This window comes from Paraphaeosphaeria sporulosa (assembly GCF_001642045.1).
Source record: "Paraphaeosphaeria sporulosa strain AP3s5-JAC2a unplaced genomic scaffold CC84scaffold_6, whole genome shotgun sequence".
In the NCBI taxonomy this organism is placed as follows: domain Eukaryota; kingdom Fungi; phylum Ascomycota; class Dothideomycetes; order Pleosporales; family Didymosphaeriaceae; genus Paraphaeosphaeria; species Paraphaeosphaeria sporulosa.
In genome coordinates this window covers 658,406-685,786 of record NW_017253365.1, presented here as the reverse complement: position 1 = coordinate 685,786, position 27,381 = coordinate 658,406, and the positions used below count along the sequence as shown (strand labels likewise).

Sequence of the window (27,381 nt, the reverse complement as noted above, 5' to 3'; positions counted from 1 at the left end):
GCGAATGGGCGTGACTTTGTGATGCCAGTCTACCGTTATGCCTCGACCATTGCGTGGGCACAAAGTGCGGGCTGCGGGATATAGGATGGGTGTATGGATGTTGTGCCTAATCTTGGCCTGCGAGTCTAGCCGCGGAAAGAATCGTGCACAAATGAAGTAATCTCATAGGCCGGAATGCTTGCGATGGCGCACATGGGAGCAGAGCTGGGTCGCACAGGTCGTCGGGGTAGCATAAGGGGTCCGGTCCGGTGCACACAGCGCCAGGAGAGCGTGCGAGCCGCATCAGCGTAGGCGAATGTGCATGTCACGGCTATCGTGAACTATCGAGCTTCAGATAGCCTTGCACGCGCCAGCGCAATAGGCAGGCGTCCGGCAGGCACTTTCGTCACGCCTTGCCCAGACGGGGCCCAGCGGACGCCACGAACCGCAGACGCGGTCAGCGAAACACAACGGTGCCGCCGCAGCGCTCCATCAACACTTCGAAGATGACTTCGCAGCAGGGCGGCCGCTCGTCCCCCACCCAACTCTCCGCCCTGGCGGCCCCTCGTGCAGCCCGCAGCGAGTCACACTCGCATTCTGCGATAAGCAGCTCCTCGACCGCGCTCCACCCGGCCGCCAATGCAACCTCGAGTCACTTGAACGCAGCACTCCCGCCGCTCAACACGGACGACCCAGCCGACCCCTCGCTGCCGCGCTTCCACATCCGCAACCCCTCGGCCGCCCTCTCGCTCAACACCGACGTCGACGATCTATTCATGAAGGCTGCCGAGCGCCTGCAACACGCGACGACGCTCGGGGACGGCAGCACGGCGGACGCGCTGCGGCACTCGGCCACGGCGCCCATTGCGATACAGGAGGGCTATCTGCGGAGCACGTTTTCGGCGGGGAGCATGACCGGGTCGCTTTCACCTGGCTCTGCACTTTCATCACCCGCGCTGAACGCTTTGGTCGATCTCACCCCGCTCCCTTCGCCACTGGTTATGAGCGATTCGCCGGGATCATGGACCAGGGGAGGTGTTTCGTTTCGCCCTCGCTCGAGAGGCGCGTCAGGCTCTTCCCGAGACGATTCCTTCGCCATGTTTAGCAGAGGCGGCACGCTCTCGCCCTCACCCTCGTTGAAGAAGAAAGGGTACCAGAAGCTCAAGACAGCTGGAGAGCAGGCCGTGGACGCCAGCATGCAGACCCAGCACAAGAACGACGCCTCCCGCGAGAGGAACAGGAGCCTCAGCGAGTTTAGGCCCGACTCCATGCACAACATCGGCGCGCGACATGTCACCATCTCGAATGTGGCACCCCAAACGTCTCAACCCGACACTACGTATGAGTCTCGACTCCACCGTGAGGCCTATCTGGCCGCACAGCGAGGCTTGGTCCCCGCTACAGTACCCGCTGGCCTGCCCACACCACCCGCTAGCAATCGGAGCGTCACTGAGAGTGAAGAAGACGAGATCGCAGAACACGACAAGGTCGACTACATAACCGTGAGACAAGGCCCGCAGATGGTCAAGAAGCTCTGGCGCCCAGTACGCCAGCTCGGCCAAGGCACATTTAGCAAAGTCTGGCTAGCCACAAGCGAGAAGCGCTCAGCCAACGACCCACTCGACGAGACCACCCTCGATCCCCGCAAACTTGTCGCCATCAAGGTCGTCGAGCACGGTCCTGCAGGCGGCGCCGACGAAGAGCGCGTAGAACTAAGCCTGAAGCGGGAAGTCGAGATGCTCCGTTCTGTCTCCCATCCTTCGCTCGTCCATCTGCGAGCATTCGATAACGGTGATTCTCAAGCGCTGCTGGTTTTGACATATTGCCCCGGTGGTGATTTGTTCGACGTAGCCAGCACGAACCGCGACCTGCTCGGTGTAGATCTCGTACAGCGCATCTACGCCGAGCTAGTCAGTGCCACCCGTTACCTCCATGAGAAGCTCATTGTGCACCGCGACATCAAGTTAGAAAGTATATCACACCGGTCAGTCTGTGAGGGCAACCCGTACTAATATGTCACAGATGTTCTCCTTAATATTCCCGTTTCCACAGTACCCTTGCTCAAAAATCCACGTTCGCATCCGTATCCTATAGCAACACTCACGGATTTGGGCCTATCGCGCCGTATTCCTGCTCCGCCCGAATCACCTCTGTTGACTACTCGCTGTGGCAGTGAAGATTATGCTGCTCCTGAAATTCTCCTGGGTCAGCCGTACGACGGTCGTCAAACTGATGCCTGGGCCCTTGGTGTTCTCCTTTATGCACTAATGGAAGGTCGTCTACCGTTCGATTCTCCACCAGGCAAGCCCGTACGCAGTCGGCCGGCTCATCGCATTGCACGATGCGACTGGATGTGGATCAGGTTTGGTGACGACGACGGCGAATGGGACGCCGAGAAGGGCGAGGACTGGGAAGGCGCGCGAGCTTGCGTCGAGGGTCTTCTGAAGAAGGTGTCACGCGGCCGCAAGAGCCTCGAGGACATTGAGAAGATGGAGTGGGTGCAGAACGGCATTCAAGTGGACGGTGGCGTGAGGCGCAGGATCGAGGACGAAGAGATGAATCAGGGCACGCCTGACACCAACGCCAGGTGATCGTTAGTAAGGTGGTCTCACCTATGATCGATGCCCATAGCCATTAACGGCAGCATCGCCGCAAACTATGTATTAATAACGCGGTCTCCAACGGGACCGAGATTTCCTTGCGTCCATTTCATATCTGGGAAGAGGAGGTCGGCACTGGGCGGGTACGGTATCGGTCGGCACAGGATACGAATCGTTGAGATACCACGGGCAGGACGACACACGGCTGAATAGATGGGGCGGTACGGTCGGCTCTGGTTCTACGGCTCTTGGTCACTCGCTCGACACTCGCTCCTTTGCTCGATCGACTTCTTTTTCTTTCTCTTCTTGTACCTGCTACTTCGCTTTGATATCCCCTTTGCTTTTCCTTAGCTATGCCTCGGGGAATTGTATATCCCTTGCTGCTTACTTACTTTGCGCGTCTGTTTGCATTTGCTTTTCTTCCTGCGCCACTTTTCTTCTGGCATTAGACAACAAAAAGGCAGACTGGGCTACTGGCCTGGATCAATTCACATTTGGATTGGGTGGGGAGGGAATTTTTGGATCGATTAAGGTGGATGGGTACGGTATGGTGGTAGCTCCTTCTAAACAAAACAAAACAAGCAGAAAGTCAGTGTGGAATGGCAGTGCCCCCGATATGCGTGAGTGATGTAGGTAGTGCGATCCGCGATCCGCGATCCGATGGCGTGGTCGATCGGAAGACCCCTTCCGCAGATGCCGCCGCACTAACGCCGCCAGGGCCACGAAAGAGGTATGACAGCTACGACAGCGCGGAGGCAAGATGCACTAAACAGGCAAGATGGGAGCTCAAAACAGGGAAACGGACAGGGCAACGTGGTCCCCTTCGATGAGGTTATTCGGAGGGCTCTCCGAGAGTTCCGAGAGGACCACTAGGATAGGCGAGCCGATCGCGAGATGTGGGTGTGGCGTACGTTGGCGTTGAAGGTGCATACAACGACGTCAGTTGTGGACGGTGTGAGACCTTGATTTAGATGGGGTGAGCGTGCCGCGTGTAGCATTGAGGGTTTAACTTTTTCCATCCTGTTCTTTTGGGCCGAAAAGCAGAGGAAAACCAAGACAGCGCAGACATACCACTTCTATTTTCGAGAGCATCAAGGCATATCAGAGTGCTTCACATCTTACGAGCAAATCCGCGAACAGAAATAACAATATGTCGGGCTGGAAAACAATCTCGACGTCCGTCCCTCCTTGACTGCCTCGTTCCCCTTCCACTCAAAGCCGAGGAAAAGCTAACAGCGCATGGCAAAACAGCATGGGCGAACACGCCCGCTACATAGACCAAGACGGCGTCAACGTCGTCCATGTCCACGTCGAAATCGCAGACCCCCAGGAGTCGGCCGATGTCGAGAATAACCTATATGCGCAATTGTGAGTTAATTCCCTCTTACATTTCCCCCGTCCGCGCCATTCGCATTTGCCTTCCCCTTCGTTGAACAAGAGCTGATGTGTAACAGCCAGCAAGCCGCCGCGAAGAACCAAGTCCGCTTCTACCGAACGAGCCAGAAGTTGAGCGATGGAGGCGGAGGCGTCATGGTGTACTACAACGGCAAGAAGATCGAGCATAAGAAGGTGCTGATGGGGAGTTTGCCCGCGCTGGTGGAGGCGATTGCGGCGGCGTTGGAGAAGTATAATTCACACTAAGAGGAGCGAAGGGGGGAATGGGGCGGTCGTGATGATTCTCATCATCAGGCAGCGATGTCTGGTCGTGAGGGGAACGGTGTATAAATACTGCATGAATGGCATGGTCTCTGCTTCTTTACACTGCTCTGCTTGCATCCTAAAGAATGCCCAACAGGGACGCATTATGCCTTTTGTCTGAAAGGATATTGAATGCTGTTTCATGTTCTCAGCTGCTGGGACTTCTACAGCATGAACGGCAGGAGATCTTGTTCTTCACACTACTTCAGCCACGCACTGTCACATGAGAGGGAAGTCCATGTTTCTTTTGTATAAAAAGCTTTTCCAACCCTGCTATGTTGCCGGTTGTTGAAGATGTTAATGAGGTCCATCATCAGGTTGCCAAATGGTGGCAGTAATAGCTTGTGTGTAACTGCGACTTCAATTGCAGAGGCTCTTCTCTTCACACCACTGCACATGGGCACTAAAGAATAGCCAATCAAGAATTCATGTCTATGTCTAAAAGCTATTTGGATACCATGACATGCTGGTTTCGCTTGCCCGGGCCTCGAGTTTTGTAAGCGAACATTTAGTGGTGATGATAATGATGAGGTTCAGCATCATGTCTTGAGATAGATTGCAGATGACGTGTAAATGCAGCGTAGAAATTCAGAGTCCCCATTCTTTGACATCCGTTCCTGAACATTAGAAGGATCTAGAAAGATGGAATTGTGTATTGTCTAAAAGTGTCGTTCACGACTTCATGTTGTTGGCCGCGACTGCCCAGTTATGTATAGGAGGCTCAGCAGTGTCAGAGGTTGAGGCGATGATGATGCTGCTGTTCATAGTCGGCCATCGAGCGGTGGAAAGGGGTTGGCGTATACATACAGCGGTTGGGGTTATGCTTGATCTACACACTTCATGCGCTTCTCTTCTCGAGCTCCAAATTGTAGACTGAATGGCCTTGGCCCTGTCTAAAAATAATAGAGAAACTACTTGATGTTGTCTGATGCACTCTGCTGTGCTGAATACTTCCAGAATTTTGCTGCAGTGATGGTGTTCAACATCGAACGTGCTGCAGTGACAATTTTTGGTGTGAAATAACGCGTGAAGAATGTTTCTTCCTCCTCACACAGATCTTTGTGATCACCTTAAACAGCCACACCTTGCTCCACGGGTCTTCTCTAATAATGAAATTGGACATAGCTCATGTTCGCAGTCGCGCTGGCCCCGGTCTCTCGAAGGGCCGAATTTTGACTGTGACAATGGTGGGCAGCATCAGGGACCGGATGGAGGCTTTATGGTCGTAAAATTCAAACTTGAGTTAAAAAGTGCCTTGTGATTCACGCTGCACTTGCTGAATCAACGATAGTTTCTGGGTTCCGACTGACTCTATCTGCTGAAAGATGATCTTCAGCATTAGATGGCGGTGGTGAATGTACTGCAAGGTATAGAACCAAGCAAAAGCGAATGTCGTGCTCCGCATGCTACTTTTTTCCATGCCAAAAGCATATGCAGAAACTCCGCACGGAACTTTTTTAAAGCCCTGAGATGCAAGCCTCATATGCGCGGCGTTTTGGTCCCTAACACCAAAATTCCGACCCCGCTATCATGGGGTCGGTGTTAGACAAACACTACATGCATGAATGCAATTATTCAGGAAAAGCACTGAGTATCCGGTGAAAATTCGGAGGTGATTAACCTCATCAAAGCCATGAATCGGTGCTCCAGCTTCTGAGTACGTCAAGGTGACGGGTCTAGGCATCACACACGCGGATATGAATACAGTGCTGACACGGGTCATTCTTGCTCTTCACACTTCTCCTTCTACACAGTAATATTTATTTGAGGAGACCTCATGTCTTAGGTATAAAAACATTTGGAAACAAACCCCATGTGCTCGGTTGGTTTGTCTTCAAAGCATGAGAATGAGCGGTCCTCGTTTCGGTCAGGTACAGCCAATATCGACGAAAGAGGATGGTGAGGCACATAATTAGGGGTCCTCCTGAGGACTATATCACACTCAAGACTTAGAAGGTGAAGAAGAAGAAAGACCTGCATACAAAGCTGTATTTTTACTCTACATCCTCAATTATTCACCTCACCTAAGCACACCAAAAATCGCATGGGCTGTCTAAAATCAATGCGGAGATGGCTCATGCAGGTTGCTTCGACCTGGAACTAGGCCAAGCAAGCAGATAAGCATGATGAATCTGACACCTACATTTGTTAGAAGCAGGGACTTCTCGATTGGCCGGTTCCTGAAACAGTATTTTCAGCAACCCCATGTAGCGTTCTTAGCTTTTCTGCCTTATCAAGGCAATGGTGGACATCGCCACGCTCTGACGAAGTGCGAGAGTACTGGCTGGACGTGAGACCTGAAAGGCCATTGGTTCGATTAGACAGGCCAAGTATAAAATATCTGCTCCGGTCATTCTTCCACTCCACACTTCTCCAGCATGTGGAATCAAAATGCTCTGATCTCCGCGTTCACGAGTTCAAAACCCTGTGATGAGCAACAACACGTTTGTGTTCCAAACGTTTAAAAAGAATCGCACTTTGCATGCGAGTGCCGTAATTCTAGAGAAGATCGCTGAAACTTCACCATGGTGTGCATGTGAGCGAAGGCATGTATATTCAACTGCGTCTTCAGCCACTCATGGTGAGAGATATACATGTAGAGGTCTTCTATCGTGCTATATTGATCGTAAAGTCTTTTTCTGCATCCAAAATTGTTCTTCGTTCATACTGTACGGTTTTCACGTAACCAATTGCCGTCCACGCGCTCGAAGTGTGGGGAAATGGTGGAGAGATGCTTGCATTGATCTTGGCCCTTTGGCGTCAGATCCGGGTCAGGGATGTTCTCCTTGTCTTCTGAGGTTGTAGTAGCCTTCTGCGTGGAGGATGAGGCGCTGCTCGTATTCCAAATTGAATGTTTCAGGAAACGTTCTAGCAATATGTACTCGAGGATGATTTTGTTAGTTTGACAGAAACATTGCCTGGGCAGAGAATTAGACGTCACCGCACTTGTCAACTAGTCCGATGGTCGTATTGCCAATTGGTAGTTAATCGTCCTTGAAGATTATCATGTGTGGAAAATGGAACCACAAAGAGCCTTGGTGTAGAAGTACATTGAATGTCGGCCAAAACAAGGAAAAGGTATATTTTAAATTCTAGAACGACGCATAACGTGGCCATAGGACGAGCAACAACCGCTGGAGGAAACTCCTATAATTTGCCTTGTAGATCGTGTCATTGGCTCCATGGTACTATAGTTTCCTGGATCCAGCCATGAGGTACCGGCGCATGTACGCTAACGGGAAGATCTGTTTTGGTCGGGGCAAGTCTTCATGGATCGCCATGAAAGCGTGCATTGAACGTACTCTTGCCCTTGATCGGCTTTCCTGCTCTCGGGATAGTTTCATGGGTGAGATTGGCAGTGGACGTTAATTTGGCACCAAACCCAATTTCCAAGGTTGCCATTGCGACAGACCCGGGAGACGCCGGTGAGTCAGTGATTACCGCGTTGCATCGACAGCCACTAATGTTAAAGAGCTCGGTATGAGAACATGCTTTGAATTCTTCGATAGACTTTCGATTCCTAGTATACAACGGAAGAGTGCATATTTTACATACTTCAAGGCCCGCTTCTCCACCCTCCCCTACCCCTCCCTCTAAAGCCGCCCCTCCCACCTCCCCTCCCACCCCTAAAGTCACTCTGCTCCGTCCACGGCCCAAAGTCCCCGCCCGCCTCAACAACCCGATCCTCCTCATCAAACGTAAATCTTATCTTCTGATCAAGCCTGCTCGCTTGAATCCCTCTCCCCTTCCGCTTCTCTTCCGGCGTCCAGTGGCGGCTCGTTTCAGCCTCGAGGTCTCTTGTCCGCGCCTCCGCGCGCTCGTCTGACACAGCGAGGAAGTAAAGCTTGGGCTTCGCAATCGTGGAAGAGAACAGCTCGTCGAGCGTTTTGAATGACGCCTCAGCGTTCTGTCGGATTTCCTGCGTGGGTAGCGGTACGGCGCCGGCGCCGGATACCTGTTGGCTTGTGCGGCGCGGACCCTTGGGTGGGTTGAATGCCGCGGCACCGGCGCCTACTTCTTGGAAGACGGCTGTGTAGCCGCCGTTTTCATCCTCAAAATACACGACCTCGAACTTCTTGGCGGGAATGGGACGGCCTGCGGCACGCGCTTCCTTCTCAGCAAACATGGCGTCTTCCTCCTCCTGAATCCACGTGGCGCAATCCTCGTCGGGCACGAAGTCGACCCAGAGGTCTTTCCTATTTCCCTCGGGTGGCCAGGTTGTGCCGTGTAGAGAGGCGCGGACGCGGGAGGCCGCGGTTGTAGACGCAAAGCGGACGAGAGCGTGGGTTTTCATATTGTCGAGAAAGAGTGTGGATATGATTTCTGGGTCTGCATCTGTGGAGGGAGGTGAGGCGAGGGCGACCAGGTGTGCGCGGAGGGGCTCGGGTCGCAGGGGTCGCATAAGGTTGCGGATGTATAGGGCGGGAGTCGCGAGGTGGAGGGCTGGGGATACAGAGCGGTCATCTGGTATGTCAGATGGAGCGTCTGCAACTGAAGGCTCGGAGGCCGGCTTGAGCAACTCGCGGTAGCGGTCGATCTTTTGTTTCTTCTCGGCTTCTGGAGCCGCCTTTGACTCCGCTGCTGATATCGCTAGCTCGGCCTCGATCTTCGGGTTGCCGTTGGCGGCATCTTCTTCCATAGCTATCTCGTCCAGCTCTTTCTCTGCCTCCTCCGGTGGCCGTTGGTCCATGACAGTGTCCTCATCCTGGGGGACAGCAACCTCATGTACAACATCTTCACTCGGCCTCGGCTTCTTTGTGCGTACTTCTTGTGCGGACAGCTCGGGTGTTAGGCTCCTCCTCTTGCGCTTCCTTGTATCGGCCTCAAGTTCCTCGGTGTTCAATCTCGATTGATCCGCAGTCGAGATCACTGAGCGCTCAGGTATAGGAAGGAGCTCGGGCTTCTCTATTGATGGTTTCTCATCTGAGGCAGGCGAAGGAGTCTGTGTAGGTCGGGCGAAGTCGGTCGCGTGCGACTCTGTGGGTATTTGCGCCTCTTCCGCAATTATTATGGCCGGTTGTGGATCTTCTTTTGGCACACTGTCTGCAGAATTTCCTTCCTGAGCTTCAATGACGGTATTATCTTTCACATCATCTGGCGCTGTCGCTTCTGCCGCCTCGGTACGCTCTTCTGTCGTCGCACCCGGCGCGACTACTGGAGCGTCGTCGTTCGGCTCGGGTGGTTCTGAAGACGCTGCTTCTACTTCAGGCTCTAGAATTGTGTCAGCAGACATATCCCAAGCAGCGCAGACGCGCGCCTTCAACCTACCCGCTACCTCTACCTCTACCTCCTCCGCAGCCTCCGGCGCATGCTCAGCCTCCCCTTCAATCGCATTTTGGGCGTCCCACTCCTCCAACTTCTCGATGATCTGCGCCTTCCTCGTCAACCCCGTACTTGGAATATTCCTGTCCTTGAGCACTTGGCGCAACTTTGCGACAGTCTCTTTGTTGTAGTCCGTCATCGTCGCGGTAGTCGTAAGTTTTGGAATAGTTAGATCTGTCGCATGCGAATAATACAGTTGATGAGATGAAGAAAAGGTACAGAGTGAAAAGCAAGGCAAGAGGCGAAGTAAATCAGCTTGCGAGAAGGCTTAAGTCAGTGACGGATGCAGCTTGTCGTTTTCAAAGCACCAAAGCTGGGGCAGCGCGTCAGGTCACGCTAACGGCTGGGCTTGCATAAGCGCAGGTGCAAGCCACGCTTTGTGCCACAGTGATCTGCGGCGGCTTGTGCCGTCTCAGCAAAGGAAAGCGCGAAGCCAACAACAAATTGGTAAACGATTCATATTACCAATCTCAGGTGTATGTGTGAAGGTAGCAGAGTTTGTTCTCTGGGACTCTTTAATCGAACCATGGATACCTCATAATATCATGAAGCGTGTACGACAGGATCTCAATGCTGTGTTGGAGCAGCCCTCCCTAGGTTGAGCGGCAAGCCAGTAAACGGTGATCACTTATAGTACAATAGCTGAGCTTGAAGTCCGAAAGGATAACTGCGCATTCGAAAGAGCGAGGCTTGTCAGAGCATGGAATATAGTGTACGCGATAACAGGCGTAGCGAATTTTTTTAATTTTTTTTTTGGGACCTAGCCATGCCCGTGTCCTGGTTGTCACTGGGCGCCTCCCACGATCTTCAGTCATCAGCTGGTGTGGTGTCGGCTGAGCGTCGTATCTGGGAACCCCTCCATAATCGCTACATGTTAACATCATAGATATTGGAATCGCTGAGACGGTTCAGTATACCCGCCTCCCGGGCTTATGGCCTTCCATCTAGGCACAAAGTGCTCGTAGCGACCCGGGCTAGCTACATTGCTCATCACAATCAGTCGGCTTTGGTTGTTGTTCCACCTTCAGGCTTTCAGGGCAGCGCGAGGAAACGCCCCGAGTTTGAAATTCATTGGGCGTGTTGCTATTTCGAGCCGGGATTTCGAGCCGGGGTCGATCGACAGGCGCACTTATGCGCTGGTCGAACAATCGTCTTGAGAGGGGTGCGAAATATGTTAGGTCGTTTGAAGGACAAAATGGCGCTACCCTGGAGCCCGTGTCGTCGGGAGCTTATCTTGGTGGAAGATCCTCGAAGACAGGAAAGATGAACCGCTCCCGTTGCAAGTGTTCGTTGTGGCAACACGATGAGTGACCACCAGGTGCGCACGACACTCTTTCAACGATTCAGGCCTATCATGCGCGAAACCGCATGACCGAAGTATTATGATTGCGAGAGAGTAATATGCATGTACCTGCTCATGATCCTGCTTCTATAACATCCTTTCAACAGCGTAGACGGACACTATCCAAATGAACAACTGCCTTCTATCCCTGTCTTCATGCAGGAACTACTATCCTAACGTAGGCAACGCACTTATATAGCAGAAGCCTGGGACTTCTTCATAAGATCCAGTTGGAGCAATTTGTGCCATTGTTCACGTTCCTTGATCTGGATCATAATCACGAAGCACCACCTTCATCTCTAATGAATCCAAAAAATAGTAGCGAATTTCTCTTCCTAGTCATGCAAATCCATGCTCAAGTACTGGTCCTCGTAATCCTACATCCTATTCAAACATGTCGTACCAGAACCTGCTAGCCAGAACAATTCTCATGAGGGTATCCAAATGCAATCCGAGCCCCCCCAGGAATTCCATCCACCCAAACGCCTGTAATGCACAAGAGCCAAACCAAAAAACTAAGCGCAAGTGCTGTACACTGGAGAAAGCCCACTCGAAAAGACAGGCGTCGTTCAAATGAATCCATTGGGACCTTGATGTCTGGGCGGGGGCCGATTCTGTCCGTTGACACCGCCAAACATATCCCAATTTTGATTGTTATTGTACGTCGGTTGCGGCTGTTGATGCGGCGCGGACTGATATGATGTCTCCTGATGATCAAAGTATGGGTTTGACTGCATGTTCGGCGAAGCTACGCCGTATTCCTGTCCGGGCGTCGCAGCCTGGGGATGGCCGTGTGAGTTCCCGTAATATCGGTCGTTCGTGCGGTGGTACGGGTCCGACTCCTGTCTTGACAGAGTGGGATTAGCTTGTGCATTAGATAAAAGGCCTGCACGGTCAGAGTCAGACCGTTGTACGCCTATCTCTTTGTCCAAAGCAGACTCGGTTGCCGGCTCTCCGTTGCCAGCAAAGGTGGGCCCGCTGTGATAACCCGTATCCTGCTTTGTGAGAGGGTCCATCTTTGTCTGATACGAGGGGTCGTTCTTGCGGTGTCGCGCACCGACAAACAGCCAACGGAAGCCACGTCCACAAGCTTTGACTATGTCCCAAGGATTGAAGGTCGAGATGAGGGCGCGGGCTGGGCCGTGAGCGTATTTCTTGGGAACTTCGGGAACTTGTTCGTGTCCGGCCTGCGGGAGGGGTTCGTGACGTCGTGCGAGATCGTATGGCTTCCAAGGGAACGCGAACAGATGTAGAACTGCAAAAATAGACATCTCCACACACGTCAACATGGATGGGATGCCAATTCTCAGATCGGGTCCGGCAATCTGCTTGGTCGCTTTCAAAGGCCCACCTTCAGCAGTCAAGAGAGATATAATCCAGCTCTGCCAGAAACAGAAGAAAATGACGAGCTTGATGCAGAGCACCTTCATGAAAGGCCTGTGAGGCGCGAGATCCTCTTTCAGTTGGATGTAGAACTGAATCAAGCAATACATGGCGATTGTGACAGAGACGGCTTCGAACCCCGCCACCCATATATAGGCGAATCGTGGATCTTTCGAGCTCTGACAGTAGCGACCAAAATGTTGGGTGATGACAGCAACGACGGTGAAGAAGGGGCGGATAAAGCAATATTGGAAAATGCTGAGCCATACAACCTAGTCACCGTCAGTACAGGGTATCTCTCCCGTTCTAGGAGAACGTACGTTGAACCAGGTGAGCCCACTGCGCGGTCTGCGCAGCCAGCCTTTGTCCTGACCGCCTGTACACTTTTGCATCCATGTCACTGGCCACACCCAGTTTTTCGGCTGCACGCCCCGAAAGTACTCTTTTTGTTCGTGTAGATTCGGCGCGATGTAATGGCACATCAGCGTGAAGAAGCTAGAAATTGCAAATGCTTCGTAGCAATCGCGGAGGACCTCAAAGTATACAGCTTTGTGATAGTAGAGGTAACTCAAGAACGAAACGACGGCGTATATCGGTATCATGAGCAGGATGCGTATAATACTAGCCGAGTCAGTAAATATCGAGCCAGCGATGGAGTTGTACGTACTGCTTCTGTTCGTAAGGTTTTAGATAGTGCGTCGCATGCCGCAGGATGAGCATGAACGCTATGGCGACTGCGAGCGCCCCAAATGTCGCAGATATTATCAACCCAAAGTGGTGGAAGGTAAGACTGTTCCATAGTGGATCTTCATGAACTGCAATGCGGTCAGTCAGTCATGTCGCCATGTACGACGCAGCGTATGCCAACGGCTTACTGGACTCGTGTTCAAGCGCCTCGCTTTCACATTCCAGGCGCTTGCCCAGTTGGTGCGCTACCCTCGCGAAAGAGCCGATGATGGGTGCTGTCTCAAGGGGATCGGGCGCCTCTCTAGCGAATACGCGGTTTGCCATGGTTGGAGGAGGGCTTGTAGAGCATTCGGTCGTGGAGGAAGCAGTGTCGCGAGAGGAATGCGCGTCAGCCGGCACGGGTAGGTATGCGCTTCGTAATCACGCTCAGGCGTTTCCTGCGTACGATTCACGCTGCAATTGTTTGCAAGGGTGGCGGCAACAGCTCGCAAGGGGACCCAGCTTGCCAGGGATCCAGTGGTATTCGTTGTTGAGAATTCAGTTAGCAAGGAGGCTTTGAGGAAGGCGCGAGGTGACGAAGCAGCGGGGCGGTAGCGTTTCACGATTGGGCGTGGCATGGCACTTGTTATGCGGCTATAATGGGGATCAACGGCTATGCAGGGGCACAGCCGCCACAGGTGGCGCTACTTTCTAGATGCATTCACCGTCTCTTGTAGAGGGCAACAATAATATGTCCTGATGTCGATGTTCAGGCTTGCGCCGTACGTCATGTGTCAAGCCTCCACAAGCCTGCAGGGCGGCCATGGCGCTCTTGGATGCAGCGGAGGAAATCAAAGTCAATTTATTCTCGTTTGCGTGCGCCTCAGGGTCTACGCATCCTCGAAATACGCTTTCCATCGGTTCATTGGAATGTTTTCATTAGCAGCAACGACTTCTGATATAATGGCCGTGCAGACTCATTGCGCCACCGTCTGTAGTCGTTTGCGATGAACCATTGGGGACAATGAACATGTACTAGTGAGTTCTTCTATTGCGATCTACGGTCTATCACTTTAACTGCATGTTTCACGAAATAGAATCCTGCCAGGACCTACACGTCCAGCATCAATTCACTAAGCGACTGGCCAGTCAAAGGTACCAGGCCAACACAATTGCCGCGATACCCAGACTGTGTATTCGGTCTGCAGGCCCTACAGCGCCTGCATCCTGGCTTGACCAAGCAGCTTCGTTCATACCCCGCTTTACACAAACGACAGTTGCCTATCGAGAACATTAGCCGTGGCCTGAAAATACTTCACGTAAAGTTTGTAGAAGTGGTGCCCTCAGACATCCAAGGAAGGTTGCTGCGCTCATCGACTGTCGGTTGATGGGTTCAAGTGACAGCTAGCGTGGAAACTGCGAATTAAGGAAAGTTTTCATCATCGGGCAGGATGTTAACGAAAAGATATGGTGTACTTACAGCTCAGTGCAGACCAGCTTGGAGGCGCCGGAAGACCTTGTTGTAAAGACTGTGAGAGAAGGTGAGTGTCGAAGGCAGAGAAAACTCATGCTAAATAATCCCGGCCACTCGGTGACCCATTGCGATCTAGCGTAGCTTGGCCTTGACATATCATGTGACCCCATAAAGCCCTAAGCGAGCGCAAGCTGCCTACTACATGTACAGTCGCATCAAACATCAACATCAAAGATACCTCAAAACGACCAGTGACACCTCCCAGGATATCCAGTCGGCTGATTGGAGCCGGCAAACAATCAATAACACTGATGTAGGCCGAAGTCCGTACCGTGTTTCAACCCCGCTGCCGAATACTCCTACGCGGGCGCAACTTTCTCTCCGCACCACTAACCACCATCCGCTTATGCTTAAATTTAAGATTGTTCCATGCGCCATAAAGTGGCGCTTTACTCCGGAGCTTGGGTTGCGAGCTAATGATGTTGGGTTGTCTCGAGGCGGAAGCTGCCAAGAGAGGCTGCCGCTGATGTCTAGAGGCTTAGGCCGACTTGTCCGTGACAAGAGGATGAAGTCCAAAGGCCATCGGCTCCTTCTTCACGACTCGTCGTGGTGTTCGTGGAAAAACTTGGATATTTCCAGGCGCCTCACCACGAGCAGCGCATGCATGACGGCAACTTCTCACCCGAGCTTGAGGTTTGGATCTCTACGACGCAAGGTGACTTACTTTCCAAAAGGTGTTCCCATATACTCCAGGGATTCCCCAGCCCGCATCCTCTTGGTCTTCCCGCGAAAGCGGACATTGGCACACTTTCACCGTTTCGGCAACTGCTACCACGCTTGCTTGTTAGGCAAACCCCCAAAGTCATAGACTACACCGCCCCCAAGACCAACTTCCAATAACCTTGCCAGTCACAGTATGGCCCGTGATCGGAGTGAGTGTATGAGGATGTGTTTAGAAACAGGAAATAGAGTATCGCCAAGCGTGACAGCGCTAAGTGGTAGGCCTTCACCATGACCTTCATCTCCGTCGCGGGCTGTGATTTTCTTCAGCCTTGCCTTCAATGAATATAAATCAATATGCTCCTCACGATGAGTATACATGTTCGTTACACTTCATTCTTCAGCTTCATTCGCTTCGTATTCAGTTATCTAGATACCCCTTTCATTCTTTCCTGTCATCCAGTTAGTTCACTATGAAGCTCTCCACATTCTTCCTCGGGGCCCTTGCCCCCCTCGCTTTCGCAGCAGACTGCCAAAACGAAGACTTCGATCATGACCCGCTCAATATCTCCACCGCCACCGCCAAGCGCGCCCTCAACTCCCTTCGCACACGTGACCTGCAGCAGGTCGACATGTACTGGCACATCCTCGTATCTAAAAACCCCGAAGGCGAGGATTGGGGTCCCTCGATCCAAAGTCAGGTAGACTTCCTAAATGCCCACTACGAGACCTGGGGATACCACTTCAACCTCAAGTTCACAACGTATGTGATTGGCGCGGAGTGGGCCAGCGACATCGATGTGGACAAGGAGAACAAGATGCGCACACTGCACCAGGGTGACTACCAGACGCTGAACATCTACCTCGTTGAAGGCGCCGGTGGAGGTAAGCACTCCCGCTATCAATGACAACCAGCACTTCACTGACTTACATGCCCAGGCGTGTGCTCGTTCCCCGACGGCTCGGGTCAGCCCATCTCCCAAGACCTCCTCGACTTCGACGGCTGCTTCGTCCCCCTCGAGGCCGGCCGCAGCGCGACGTCAGGCACCCTCGCTCACGAGATTGGCCACTGGTTCGGTCTCTTGCACACGTTCCAGGGCGGCTGCGACGGCGATGGCGACTACTGTGATGACACGGCACCGCAGAACGAGCCTAGCCATGGCGCGCTGGCGACACCAGGGGATCTGGGTAGTTGCCCTGCTGCGGACCAGTGTGGGAAGGGCCCCGCGAATGTGAAGAACTTTGTGAGTTGCATGTCCATAATGAATGGTTGAGGTGATTGCTAATGGGAGACAGATGGATTACACCGACTGCAGCCAGGAATTCACGCCTTGCCAAGGCGGACGTATGAACGTTGCCTGGTCGCAGTACCGCGTTGGGAGGGCTTTGGCTGAGGGCGTGCAGGTAAAGTGGTAGAGGGGCCATTTGTGTCCTGTAGCCTGGGGCCGGCCGCAATATGTTGTTTCAGTTTCTCGTATTTGTGTTTTAGCTTGGGGATTTGCATGGCGGGCGATTGGGGGCTAGGTGTTTGGGCATCTCATTTAGGGCTTGCTGGTCACGGCCACTTTTACTTTCTCATTGCACACTTAAGGCATAGCTGCGAGGTTGTTGTTGTTGTTGTTCTTGCACGTAGGGACCAATTGCTCTTGGCATTATCTCATACGGTTAGGGCCTGTTTGGTTGCTCCGGTAGTGGCTCCGATAGTAACCGCCGTTTTGAAAATGGAGAGTAATCGGCGACGTGTTCGATTTTAAACGTCTGATAGGATAGTTAATGGAGGTAAAATTTATTAGTGATCATCCGCTAAAATAAACCTTACTAGACTGTGACACAGGCCAGATTTGACATCCTGCGTCTCCGATAGCATAACTCATTTCCAGAAGTTGATTTTACTATTGGAGGCGTCACGTGCCTCCTGTTGTTGTTGCTCTCCGTCCAAGATTGTTGTTGATATAGATCCCTAGAGGCGTGCTGCCGGCATGGCTACCATTAGTGCTCTGAGCACTGTCACCACCATATTATCCGAATCCTATACCAACAAGAAACGTCCAATAGGTATAAATAAGCGGGATACTAATTGACGGCGAGGAACGGCGTGGTTGAGGGACTGTATGAGCAACCACCAGCAGCTTTTTGAGGAGTTGCGACTTCGGCTAGAGGCATGGGAAAAGCTCCTTCGGTCTATGATAGATGAGTAACTTATTAAGGACGGCAACGTCTCTATAGAGGAGAAACTACTCACGTTTCTATATATATGCTCCAACGGGGCGTCCCGGCGTAACTGTCGACACAAAGTAGGCCACTCTATGGAGACTATTAGCTAGAACTTTCATGAAGTCCTTAACGCCATGCTGCGCCTGTATAAGATCGTCGTTAAGGGCCCATCGATAGAGGTCCCTGAGCAGGTTGCGGAGGAGAGCAGATTTTGGCCCTACTTCAAAGACTGCCTAGGAGCGCTGGACGGCACGCATATCCCAATATTTGTGCCCTAGAGAGACCATAAGAGATACCGCAATTAGTATGGAGACCTGACTCAAAACGTCCTCGCTGTTGTGGACTTTGATATAAACTTCTTATACGTGTTGGCAGGCTGGGAGGGGAGTGCCCATAACGGTAAGGTGCTCCAGGACGCCTACACCAAAGGCTTCAAGGTGCCTAATGGGAGATACTTTCTTGCCGATGCAGGGTACACTAACAGCCCGCAGCTGCTCACACTATATTAAGGTGTCCGGTATCACCTTCGGGAGATCAGGGAGGTGGGCAAAGACGCGAGGACACCTAGGGAGCTATTTAACTATCGCCACAGCTCCCTAAGGAACGTTTTTAAGCGTACCTTTGGTGTTTTCAAGCGGCGTTGGCGGATATTTGATCGTCCTTATGAGTTTGATATTGAAACGCAGACGAAGCTTGCGTATGCCCTAGTAGCGGTTTATAACCTAGTTAACTCTATATACGCAGTGGGAGACGATGCGTAAGAGCTGGAGGAGCATAAACGTAAGGAGCTTGACGTGGTGCAACAAGACGCTGAAGATCGCAGAAATCTGGCTGCAGAAGAAGTCAGTATGGACGAAAGGGAGTAGATAACGGAGAGCATATGGAACGATTACCAGTAAGCGCGGCAGGTCCTAGGCGTGTAGGAAGTGGGAGAAGGTGTGGTGTTGAGGAGAAGGAGCAGTAGAGGCAGCTAACGGAGCTATCAAATTGATATTAATCTAACTCTTGCCAGGTTACGCGCCTCTGTCTGGCTATTTACCTATTAAACACTTACAAAGACGATTAGTTTCCTATTAATAGTGATTTACTACTATAAACTAGTATAATTAGGAAGTATATTGTTGCTTTATATGTATAGGTGGCTGATTAGAGGTGTAATGCAGACAGATCTACGTAACTAAGTGAGAAAACGCGCAAAACACCAGCTACGCACGGACCACTATCGCGAGTCTTGGCATAGTTCGCTAGGTACAGACATATGCCTCTCCGCTAGATCCTAAGCGCGCCTTCTACTCAACTTGCCGCTGCTACTCCAGTCCAACGCCTCTACGCTCTCTCGGAGATCACTATAAGCCTCGTCCTTCAATAGAGCGTCGATACGCTGCTTTACCCACGCTTTCTGCAGCTGCGGCGTCTTCAGATTGACCCAGAACTTCGCGTTTAGCTCCACCATGAAGCTCTCAAGTACAGGCATCCCCAGGCGGATGCCCAACGCTGAGTTCTCCATCTGGAACCGCTCTAGAGCCTCTTGCTGATAGTCACGAGTCTTTAAAGCAGTTGCAAGCTCCCCGATCTGCCTTGCTATATCGTCCAGCCTCATTCCCATCCGGTCCTCTGCCGTGAGGTTCCTGGTACGCTTCTCTCGCCTCTCCGCCGCTATTGTGGCAGCCCGTTTACGCCCTTGAGACTTGTTGCCAGAGTCTATATCTGTTGACAAAGACTGGGGCTCACTGTTCTCTATAGAATCGGCAACCTGGCTGGCAAGGAGCCTGTCGATAGAGCTTGCCGCCTCCCCAGTGGCATAGTAGCCCTCGAAGAGCTCCCAGTGTAGGTCCTCGAACGGTAAGGCAAAGTCTCTATACCTCTCCGCCTTTGGATGAGCAACAAAGTACTCCGCGAGCGCCCCCTTATCTGTAACAACAACGCCGTCAACAACACTAAAGCCTGATTGCTGGCGGAGCTGCGCCCATATCTGCCACTCCTTCTTACAGGTATCGACTTTGCCTTTGCATTGTTCTATGGTGATAGGCCTGGACGACAACTCCTGCACCTTCTTCTGGGCATAGGACCAGGCCTGTGGCTTGAACCTGCCATCAGCTCTGTTGCCCTCACTAGCCTGGAAACATAGAGCTCTTAGCAGAGCTTCGAGTTGTCTATCAGACCATACCATATGCGTCCTCGATATTGGTGTTGAGCTGAGAGACCTAGGTGTGGGTGACGGCGACGGGGATACTGGCGGCGGCAGCGCTGGCGGCGACGACGATAGGGTGTCTGGGGCCGGGGACGGGGATGGGGACAGTGATAATAGGACCTCTGCGAGCGCTGATTGAGCAACTCTCTTAAGGTGCCTGTTACGAGGTGTTGAAGGATCCATTTCCCAACAAAACAACAAAAAGTGCTCTGCCAGTCAGCCCACGGCGATCAATAGGACACAGACTACCAAGAAAACGGTATTTTACAGCCAAACAAGCCTCCGTTTGGCAACCGGAGTCAGCACAGGCGCCGCCAAGCTCCCTACCGGCGATTCCTATCGGAGAACGAAACCAGGCAGGCCCTTACACGTTACTCGGCAGTGGCCTCTGAAATCCACATGACAGAAAGATACAAATTGGGACCTATGCTACTCAGATTTTCGATTACTAACTTCTACGTAGCTTGAGCTGGTGAGAGTGTCTAGGATTCTTTTCGGATGCTATATCTCCGTATCTCGCGTCTACCGTGACACATCGTGAGTTAATGTCCTGGTGAGCTTGTCAGTGATGCGCAGTACATCGCAGGCAGTGTCCGGGGCTTTCACACATCTCTTGCAGTGTCGGGCTTGATCGCGACTAGCGCTTGTGGATCATCGAAGGAAGCCAGCAGTTTACGCATGTCTTCTCCGCGGCCATATTTCCAGAGTGCCAGTCCCGCGTAATTTTTTGAATTGATTTTAAGAATTCGCAATCAGACAAGTTGATAGTACCAGCCATTGTGCGGTGGAGACTAGGTTGCGCAAGGATCCACCGAGCCGGTGCTTCCTTGGGAGCAAATAGTAGACCATGGCTGGCACGAGGTAATGTACAAATCGGCGTTGGTGAGTATTAAGGACGACTCGTTTGATAGAGGGTAGGCGTACAGCCGGATGACTAGAGCAAGAACCAAGCATTGTATTGAGAGACACCGTGCTCTCCGTGGACAATGATAACCAAATCAGATACTGTACAGTTTTCTACAAGAACTTTACCTAATTTACAGTCCGTCTATGTCGATCTGAACTACCGCTCGGCCAACATGTTCTTGATTTGTCGCCAGTAGTCCTCCTCGACCTCCTTCTTGATCTCGTCCTTGGCCAGCCACTTGAAATCTTTCAGGTCGAACTGGTTCTCCTTGAGGTTTGCCTGTCCAGCCATGATGCGGACCTTCATGAAGAAAGTCTTGAGTCCGACCTCGTCCAGGCCTGCGGCATTCTTGAGCGCTTTGGTGTAGTTGTGCTGGTAGTGGCCGATGGGAACGTTGCCGACTACCCATGTGTTCATGTTCACGCCGGCGGCGTACTCGAGGATGCGGTATGTCGCCTAAGGATGGTTAGCCTCGCGAAGCAGATTTATGATAGCTGCAGATGCGTACCTCCTTCAGTGTCTCCTTTTGCAGCCTGTCCTGCGGGAACATCCACCGCCCCTCCTTGTCCTTCACAAGCAGATACAGCGTCCTCTGCAGCGCGCGGTTCAAGCTCTTGACATCGTTCTTCTCGTCGGCTTCAGTAACTCGAGACATGGGTCGCTCGACCGCCTCGTGCTCGACCTTCTTTGGCGTGACAGCGCTCGACACGGCCTCGGCGGGCTGATCTTCCAGACCGGTCGTCTCAGCATCTTCCAGCAGCCTCTCGACCTGCCAGTTGAAGTCGCTCTCCTTGGCGCCGATCAGCACTTCATCGTTCCAGGCCTCGTCGCCGTATCCCTTGTATCGACCAATATCCCTTGCAGGGGTCAAGCGCTGCTTTATCTTTCGCTTCCATTCCCGGTCGGCAGGTGTTCGGTCCTTGTAGTAGAAGTATCGTGTGAATGGCAGTGCGGATCGCTCGTTGAGACGGCGTTGGTAGAGAAAGAAGGCAGATTCGAAGGGGTGGAGGTCGCGTGTGATCTGGGGAGGGCGAGAGAGGACGACACCGGCGTTGATCCCGTACGAGGTTTGCGTGGAAGCTTGGGCGACGGGAGGGATGTGCTGAGCGGCCTGGCTGTCGGTCTGAACCGCTGCAGCGGCTGCAGATACGTAGTTGCGGGAGAGCGTGTCTCTACATGAGCGGCATATCGGCGTGCCTATTTTCATCAGCACCAGCCACGGCGGGCGTCAATTGGGTTACATACCTGCTTTGGCAGCAAGGCGCCTCGTCGTCTGGTGTCCGGCGTTCATCTGGGCATGACCTCGTCGCGTTGTCGAATGCGCTGCTGGCCATCCATCTCGAAAAGTTTCGGGGCGGAGGTGCATGCGGTCTAGCGCGTATCTGGTGACTAAGCGCTCTCCAACCTTCATTTTCTTCAGCGCGGCGCCTCGCACGCTTCCTTCTTCAATCTCATGGCACCATCCTTATCCCCAGTATCCTCTCTTTCAAATGAGATAATGGTCATTAAACCGGTGCCTAGAAGAATTGAACAGTCTTTTTCGCTAGCCGTACCTTCAAAATTATTCCAAGGCGTACAGCTAGATAGATCCTGCTCACATTCCCATCAGCGTGAAACACGCGCCTTGCTGCCTCCTTTCGTGTCCTTCGTGCATATCATGTACTCCTTTCTTAAGAAGGCATTAGTATGCCTAGGAAGCTCGGTACGTGTCTTGCTATTGACTCCGTGGGGACATGTATATATGCATTTCAGTGTTCTCTTCATGGGTATGAGACACGGCAGACTTGCGTACTCTCACGACAGCGTCGAAACATACCCTGTAAGCTGGAATTGCCTAGAGCTGTTAGACCTAGAATAGTCGGTGATTCTACGTACATGCACCTGCCCGTCGCTGTCTCCAGCTCCAGTGCTGATGCCCATGTCGGCATCAACTTTCGCCGACGCGCCAAGACCAGTGGATTTTTGAGAATCAGAAGGCGCGTCCCGCGAAACTTCCAGGCACCACACTACAACCCCTCAGATACCCCTCCTCACGCCCAAGATGTCTCTCTCAATACCCAACGCCCCGAACGCCGGGCTCTTCAAGCAGGGCTACCAGAAGTACACCTCCCCGTGCCCCTCACCTGCCTTGGATCACAGCTAACCACCCCCACAACAGCTACGACGCGGAAGATGGAGCAGTCATCCGTAACATTGACGCATGCCGGACGATCGCCCAGACTGTGCAGACATCCCTCGGACCCTATGGCCGTAACAAGATTGTCATAAATCACTTGCAGAAGATGATATTAACCAACGATGCGGCCACCATATTGCGGGAGCTCGAGGTCATGCACCCTGCAGCGAAACTGCTCGTCATGGCGACGCAGCAGCAGGAGGCGGAGATGGGAGATGCGACAAACATGGTCATGATTTTGGCTGGAGAGTTGCTGAAGAAGGCGGAGGAGCTGATACGGATGGGTCTTAAGACGAGCGACATCGTGCTCGGATACGAAAAGGCACAGAATGCTACTCTGCAGGTCCTGGAAGGTATGAAATACGCGGAGCACCTAGACAAGAAAGAAGCTAACTAGGTACTTCAGAGCTTGTATGCGACAAGGTCGAAGACATCCGATCACAACAGGAACTCAGCAAGGCAATCCGCACCGTCGTAGCAGCCAAACAGTCCGGCAGCGAAGAATTCCTCGCAGACCTCGTCGCTGAGGGTGTACTCGCCGTCCTTCCCAAGAACCCAGCCAACTTCAACGTGGACAACATCCGGGTGGTCAAGATCATGGGCGGCAGCCTGGAGCAGAGCAAGGTCGTCAAGGGCATGGTCTTCGCCCGTCAGCCCGAGGGCACCATCCAGAAGGCTACTAAAGCGAAGGTCGGCGTGTTCTCGTGCCCCATCGACATTTCACAGACCGAGACCAAGGGCACAGTGCTGCTACACAACGCCAAGGAGATGCTGGACTTCACCAAGGGCGAGGAGCAGCAGATCGAGCAGATTGTCAAGGAGCTCCACGATTCTGGCCTTCGCGTGGTGGTCGCTGGCTCCACCGTCGGCGAGCTCGCCGCGCACTATCTCAACCGGTACGGCATCCTCGTCATCAAGGTCCTCTCCAAGTTCGAGCTCCGCCGCCTCTGCCGCGTTGTCGGCGCCACACCGCTCGCCCGCCTGGGTGCACCCATGCCTGACGAAATGGGCTCCGTGGACATCGTCGAGACCCTCGAAATCGGTGGCGACCGTGTCACCGTCTTCAGGCAAGAGAACGACCAGACCAGGACCGCCACCCTTGTTCTCCGCGGTGCAACCCAAAACCACCTTGACGATGTGGAGCGCGCCATCGACGATGGCGTCAATGTCGTTAAGGCCATCACCCGCGACCCGCGTCTCGTCCCCGGTGCCGGCGCAACAGAAATGCAGCTCATCGAGCGCATTAAGTCGCTCGCGGACCGGACGCCCGGCCTCTCGCAGTACAGCATCCGCAAATATGCCGAGGCCTTCGAGGTCATCCCGCGCACGCTTGCCGAGTCTGCCGGGCTCGACGCCACAGAGGTGCTCGCGCGCCTGTACGTGGCGCACGGCGCGCAGAAGAAGAACGACGAGTGGACTGTTGGCGTGGACATTGAGAACGACGATGGAACGGGCACGCTGGACGCCAAGGACGAGGGCATCCTGGACCTGTGGGTCAGCAAGAGCTGGGCTATTCGGCTGGCGACGGAGGCGGCAAGGACGGTCCTGAGCGTCGATCAAATTATTGTCGCGAGACAGGCGGGTGGACCCAAGATGCCGGGCAAGGCGCAGCAGGGGAACTGGGATAACGATGATTAGACGGATTAAAAGGGGTGGAGGAGGAGCGGTATGTGTATAATGAACGATAAGCTGAATACCATGAGTCGATGACACGATCATCGCGTTGAAAGTAAAGCATCCGTCTTGCACCGTGTTGGCATGAACCGATGTATTGAATTGTACTGTGGTAGACAGTGACCAACATTAGAAAGTATACTCTTCTAGCAGAAATGACTGTGTATACTCGCGCTGGACTTTTGCACTAAATGTTTATTACGGTATAATGGAGTGAGTTACCACAGCGCGCCACGAGCCTGTTTCGTTCGTGGCGGTCCTTGTAATTCGACCTAATCTTTGTATCACAAGCCCTCCGAGCCTTTTTTTTTTTTTTTTTTTTTTGGTTTTGGCGTCAGTTGTTGTATGATGTTAGCCTGCGAAATCTCATTCTCCACGTCCAAGATGCAGGGATTTTACCTCACCAGGTTAGCAGGTACGCTTGGACGGTGCATCAGTGTACTCACTGAACTAATATGGTTGAGGCGCTGCGCTTTTTCCTTGATGTAGCGCAACACCGTTGGTTCGAAATCCTAGCCAGATTGGTTTCGCTCCATTGTGAACCTCAAACCAAACCGGAATAACTTCTTCGTAGATTCCTAGCAAAGTGCAACTGTTTCTTTCTGAACGCTCTTATAGATACGTGTGATTTTGGATTGTTAGCTGGGGGTTTTGATATCAACATTGTACGCCTTGCAAATCTACTTTTGTGGTTAACAGCTCTCTCTCCTTGTTGGCAAGAGTAGGGCACTGGCTGATAAAAGAAGCTTAAAAACCTGCAGGGTGTGAGATGGAAAGACTTTCGTGGAGTGAGTTCCGACAGCATTAGATGCGTACAAAAGGTTGGTCTAGGTTTCTACGTTGGCTACTGTACCTCGTTTCGAGCTACATGATTGTGTTATAGGATTGATTCAAGATGTATATTAGCCTAGGTTACCCTCTTCGCCATCGCTGGTATCCATTACACCGATGCTTCCCGTTGTAGAGATACTTGCACTGTGTGCTGCTGCAGTCTCATTTGACTTTCCGCGCCCATGAACCTTGAACGCGTAGCAGAGTGCAAGCCAGAAGACGCCTCAGGCATCACGATGCAAGCCAATCCTGTTCACGTCTCAATCCTTCTCGCATCTTCGTGGTATTCTTCACATTCGTATTGTGTTTTACAAACGAGAATTAGCTTCAAATTGAAGGACGTATCCCTCGTGTGTCTCTCCCGCGACACCATTGTCTCGGCGTCGGCTATAAATTATTTGTACATAACAATGACCGTCTCCATCTATGGAATAAGGGTATCAGTCTGATCGCCTGACTTTTGCTCGCCGCATTCCCACTCGCCCCTATGTGGGCAGAAATGCAAACCCGATAACTCCAAGTCGTGGAATGCAAATGCTGATAATAAGAGTGTCGAGCCAACTCGTGCGTAGTATCCATTGTCGCCGTATTCGCTCTTCAACCCAGCTTCTCCAGCAACTTCCTCTTCCTTCGCTCAATCAGCTCCTCATTAACTTGCTCCAGCGTCGGCACGTTCCACCGCACGCCATCGCCCGCGTCGCCAGGTAGGTCCTCGAACGGGCGCGGTGTCTTACTCGGCTTCACGCCGAGGTCGTCGCCCAGCGCCAGAAAGTCGTCCCAGGCCTCCTTCTCCTTCGCCCGCTCGTACGCCAACAAGGTTCCATCCTCCTCGTCAAGATTATACCCATAGTACCCCGCATCCACCCGCTGCCTCAGCTCACTCCTCTTCTCCCTCCCCTTCGCCGCACCATCATCATCCTCCGGCCGTGCCTGCCGCTCAAACAGCTCTTTCACACCAGGCAACTCCTTCGCCCGTCCAAAATACCTATACCCCTTGCCACCCCCGGGCACCTCTCTACCCTCCTCGTCCAGCACCCGGCCCCCGCGCATGTAGTTCGGCCCGCCCAAGTTCCGTATCTGACTCTCCCACATGTGCTTCTCGCGCATGAGCTTGTTGATCTCGTCGTTGAGGTCGCGGATCTGGTAGTCTGAGAGCGCGGCGTCTTGGATCTTGGTTACTTTGCGGGAAATTTCTTTGAGGACTTGGCCGCGCCATTTCTCGCACACGGGGATGCCGGTCACGCCCGTGATCAGCTTGGGGCGTCGGGTGCGCGAGATGTCGATGATGCCGGCTTCAGCAGCTTGCGCGGCGCGGAAGCGGAACAGCATCGAGTGCGCCTTTTCGCTGTTTCGGGCCATGGTTGCGGTTGCGAGGTGTGTGTGATTTTGGGTGTGTGCTGTGTTGTAGTGGTATTACGAGGTGGATGGTCGCGCGATCGGGTCGGTGTGTGGTGCGTGGTATCAGGCAGCTAACGCGCTCGCTCTGTCGGGGATGCACGTCTTGCTATTACCCCAGCCAGCAAGCCAGCCTCTTTCCGTCCTGCGCTAAAGCGTAATCGTGTGTGTACAAAAGGTCGCTGCCCGCAGTCGCAGAATGAAAACCAAGTCGTTCGGGGTGCAAGAGAGAATGCGCTGATGTCGGCGGTGACGGCGGGTTAGTGTGGGAAATGCGTGGTGACGACGCGTTGAATGGATGAGAACTTTCGAGCGCGGCGAACCGGGGCAGAATTGTCTTGGCGGGGTGTTTGTTTCATCCATGCGCAAGCGCTTTCCTTGATCCGTCGACGACGCTCTACCGGATTAAGCAAGTGCGTTCATGCAAGGCACCGAACGTCATTTGTTCTAGATTGCAAGTGTGATGTGGCAGTCGTGCACACCCCCTAAGCAAGGCCAAGGTACACAATGGCTGACACAAAAACTGAACTTGGGGATACCTTATCCTGCAAGAACTTACTGTGTAAAACAAAATGGGCACGAAACTGTTGCCTTACAGTCGATTACGATATTTCATCGCCGTAAAGTCCAGGGTTTCCTATCACCCACTGTGCTACAATGTTCATGGATACGCTGGACTCTTTCGTCGGGACTGCGGAATGAATCTCATCAGAGCTTGTGTCTGAATACGAGCAGGCCGGCATCACAGCCAGGAGACATACGCAATTTAGATCTTTCTCATTCGCCGCGACCACTATTATGACACAGGT

General features: G+C 52.8%; 10 protein-coding genes across 10 annotated transcripts; 4 read left to right on the top strand and 6 right to left on the bottom strand.

The window, feature by feature from the left end:
• The first annotated feature begins 384 nt into the window (after positions 1-384).
• On the top strand, positions 385-2,894 carry CC84DRAFT_795169 (kinase-like protein). Its single transcript, XM_018187436.1, has 3 exons — positions 385-1,950; positions 2,002-2,527; positions 2,592-2,894. Exons 1-3 carry the CDS (start codon positions 486-488, stop codon positions 2,608-2,610), a joined length of 2,010 nt encoding a protein of 669 aa, XP_018034894.1. The 5' UTR covers positions 385-485; the 3' UTR covers positions 2,611-2,894.
• A 4,939-nt stretch (positions 2,895-7,833) lies between these two features.
• Positions 7,834-10,007, bottom strand: CC84DRAFT_1259900 (uncharacterized protein; the record flags this gene model as incomplete). Its single annotated transcript, XM_018184946.1, has 2 exons — positions 9,546-10,007; positions 7,834-9,488 (listed from the first exon to the last, which is right to left on the bottom strand). The coding sequence occupies exons 1-2, from the start codon at positions 9,736-9,738 to the stop codon at positions 7,834-7,836; spliced, it is 1,848 nt and encodes a 615-aa protein (XP_018034893.1). The 5' UTR covers positions 9,739-10,007.
• A 1,503-nt stretch (positions 10,008-11,510) lies between these two features.
• CC84DRAFT_1176734 (DUF300-domain-containing protein) lies at positions 11,511-13,335 on the bottom strand (the record flags this gene model as incomplete). Its single annotated transcript, XM_018180239.1, has 4 exons — positions 11,511-12,596; positions 12,645-12,945; positions 12,992-13,139; positions 13,200-13,335. 4 exons carry the CDS (start codon positions 13,333-13,335, stop codon positions 11,511-11,513), a joined length of 1,671 nt encoding a protein of 556 aa, XP_018034892.1.
• Positions 13,336-15,247: 1,912 nt separating this feature from the next.
• Positions 15,248-15,519, bottom strand: CC84DRAFT_795003 (uncharacterized protein). The gene has a single exon (XM_018187435.1). It carries the CDS (start codon positions 15,484-15,486, stop codon positions 15,334-15,336), a length of 153 nt encoding a protein of 50 aa, XP_018034891.1. The 5' UTR covers positions 15,487-15,519; the 3' UTR covers positions 15,248-15,333.
• Positions 15,520-15,995: 476 nt separating this feature from the next.
• CC84DRAFT_1164973 (uncharacterized protein) lies at positions 15,996-16,789 on the top strand. Its single transcript, XM_018178613.1, has 3 exons — positions 15,996-16,069; positions 16,124-16,428; positions 16,481-16,789. Exons 1-3 carry the CDS (start codon positions 16,003-16,005, stop codon positions 16,598-16,600), a joined length of 492 nt encoding a protein of 163 aa, XP_018034890.1. The 5' UTR covers positions 15,996-16,002; the 3' UTR covers positions 16,601-16,789.
• A 1,885-nt stretch (positions 16,790-18,674) lies between these two features.
• Positions 18,675-19,568, bottom strand: CC84DRAFT_1217969 (uncharacterized protein; the record flags this gene model as incomplete). The annotated part of the gene is made up of 1 exon (XM_018182949.1): positions 18,675-19,568. One exon carries the CDS (start codon positions 19,566-19,568, stop codon positions 18,675-18,677), a length of 894 nt encoding a protein of 297 aa, XP_018034889.1.
• Positions 19,569-20,266: 698 nt separating this feature from the next.
• Positions 20,267-21,827, bottom strand: CC84DRAFT_1121006 (uncharacterized protein). The gene is made up of 3 exons (XM_018175598.1): positions 21,742-21,827; positions 21,005-21,693; positions 20,267-20,952 (listed from the first exon to the last, which is right to left on the bottom strand). The coding sequence occupies exons 1-3, from the start codon at positions 21,785-21,787 to the stop codon at positions 20,653-20,655; spliced, it is 1,035 nt and encodes a 344-aa protein (XP_018034888.1). The 5' UTR covers positions 21,788-21,827; the 3' UTR covers positions 20,267-20,652.
• Positions 21,828-22,497: 670 nt separating this feature from the next.
• CC84DRAFT_1259896 (T-complex protein 1) lies at positions 22,498-24,466 on the top strand. Its single transcript, XM_018184945.1, has 3 exons — positions 22,498-22,596; positions 22,655-23,025; positions 23,079-24,466. Exons 1-3 carry the CDS (start codon positions 22,538-22,540, stop codon positions 24,308-24,310), a joined length of 1,662 nt encoding a protein of 553 aa, XP_018034887.1. The 5' UTR covers positions 22,498-22,537; the 3' UTR covers positions 24,311-24,466.
• A 774-nt stretch (positions 24,467-25,240) lies between these two features.
• On the top strand, positions 25,241-25,700 carry CC84DRAFT_794927 (uncharacterized protein). The gene has a single exon (XM_018187434.1). It carries the CDS (start codon positions 25,360-25,362, stop codon positions 25,624-25,626), a length of 267 nt encoding a protein of 88 aa, XP_018034886.1. The 5' UTR covers positions 25,241-25,359; the 3' UTR covers positions 25,627-25,700.
• Positions 25,701-26,629, bottom strand: CC84DRAFT_794926 (Isy1-like splicing factor). The gene has a single exon (XM_018187433.1). It carries the CDS (start codon positions 26,534-26,536, stop codon positions 25,775-25,777), a length of 762 nt encoding a protein of 253 aa, XP_018034885.1. The 5' UTR covers positions 26,537-26,629; the 3' UTR covers positions 25,701-25,774.
• Between the last annotated feature and the right edge of the window lie 752 nt (positions 26,630-27,381).

Excerpts from the sequence above, each read along its gene's own strand:
- CC84DRAFT_795169 (XM_018187436.1), top strand. The coding sequence starts at position 486 with ATGACTTCGCAGCAGGGCGGCCGCTCGTCCCCCACCCAACTCTCCGCC. Across the intron at positions 1,951-2,001 it reads CCGCGACATCAAGTTAGAAA|ATGTTCTCCTTAATATTCCC; the intron begins GTATATCACACC and ends AATATGTCACAG.
- CC84DRAFT_795003 (XM_018187435.1), bottom strand. The coding sequence starts at position 15,486 with ATGAAGGTCATGGTGAAGGCCTACCACTTAGCGCTGTCACGCTTGGCG.
- CC84DRAFT_1164973 (XM_018178613.1), top strand. The coding sequence starts at position 16,003 with ATGCGCACACTGCACCAGGGTGACTACCAGACGCTGAACATCTACCTC. Across the intron at positions 16,070-16,123 it reads CGTTGAAGGCGCCGGTGGAG|GCGTGTGCTCGTTCCCCGAC; the intron begins GTAAGCACTCCC and ends TTACATGCCCAG. Across the intron at positions 16,429-16,480 it reads CCGCGAATGTGAAGAACTTT|ATGGATTACACCGACTGCAG; the intron begins GTGAGTTGCATG and ends AATGGGAGACAG.
- CC84DRAFT_1121006 (XM_018175598.1), bottom strand. The coding sequence starts at position 21,787 with ATGAACGCCGGACACCAGACGACGAGGCGCCTTGCTGCCAAAGCAG. Across the intron at positions 21,694-21,741 it reads GCGCCTTGCTGCCAAAGCAG|GCACGCCGATATGCCGCTCA; the intron begins GTATGTAACCCA and ends TGATGAAAATAG. Across the intron at positions 20,953-21,004 it reads AAAAGGAGACACTGAAGGAG|GCGACATACCGCATCCTCGA; the intron begins GTACGCATCTGC and ends AACCATCCTTAG.
- CC84DRAFT_1259896 (XM_018184945.1), top strand. The coding sequence starts at position 22,538 with ATGTCTCTCTCAATACCCAACGCCCCGAACGCCGGGCTCTTCAAGCAG. Across the intron at positions 22,597-22,654 it reads TTCAAGCAGGGCTACCAGAA|CTACGACGCGGAAGATGGAG; the intron begins GTACACCTCCCC and ends CCCCCACAACAG. Across the intron at positions 23,026-23,078 it reads TACTCTGCAGGTCCTGGAAG|AGCTTGTATGCGACAAGGTC; the intron begins GTATGAAATACG and ends TAGGTACTTCAG.
- CC84DRAFT_794927 (XM_018187434.1), top strand. The coding sequence starts at position 25,360 with ATGAACCTTGAACGCGTAGCAGAGTGCAAGCCAGAAGACGCCTCAGGC.
- CC84DRAFT_794926 (XM_018187433.1), bottom strand. The coding sequence starts at position 26,536 with ATGGCCCGAAACAGCGAAAAGGCGCACTCGATGCTGTTCCGCTTCCGC.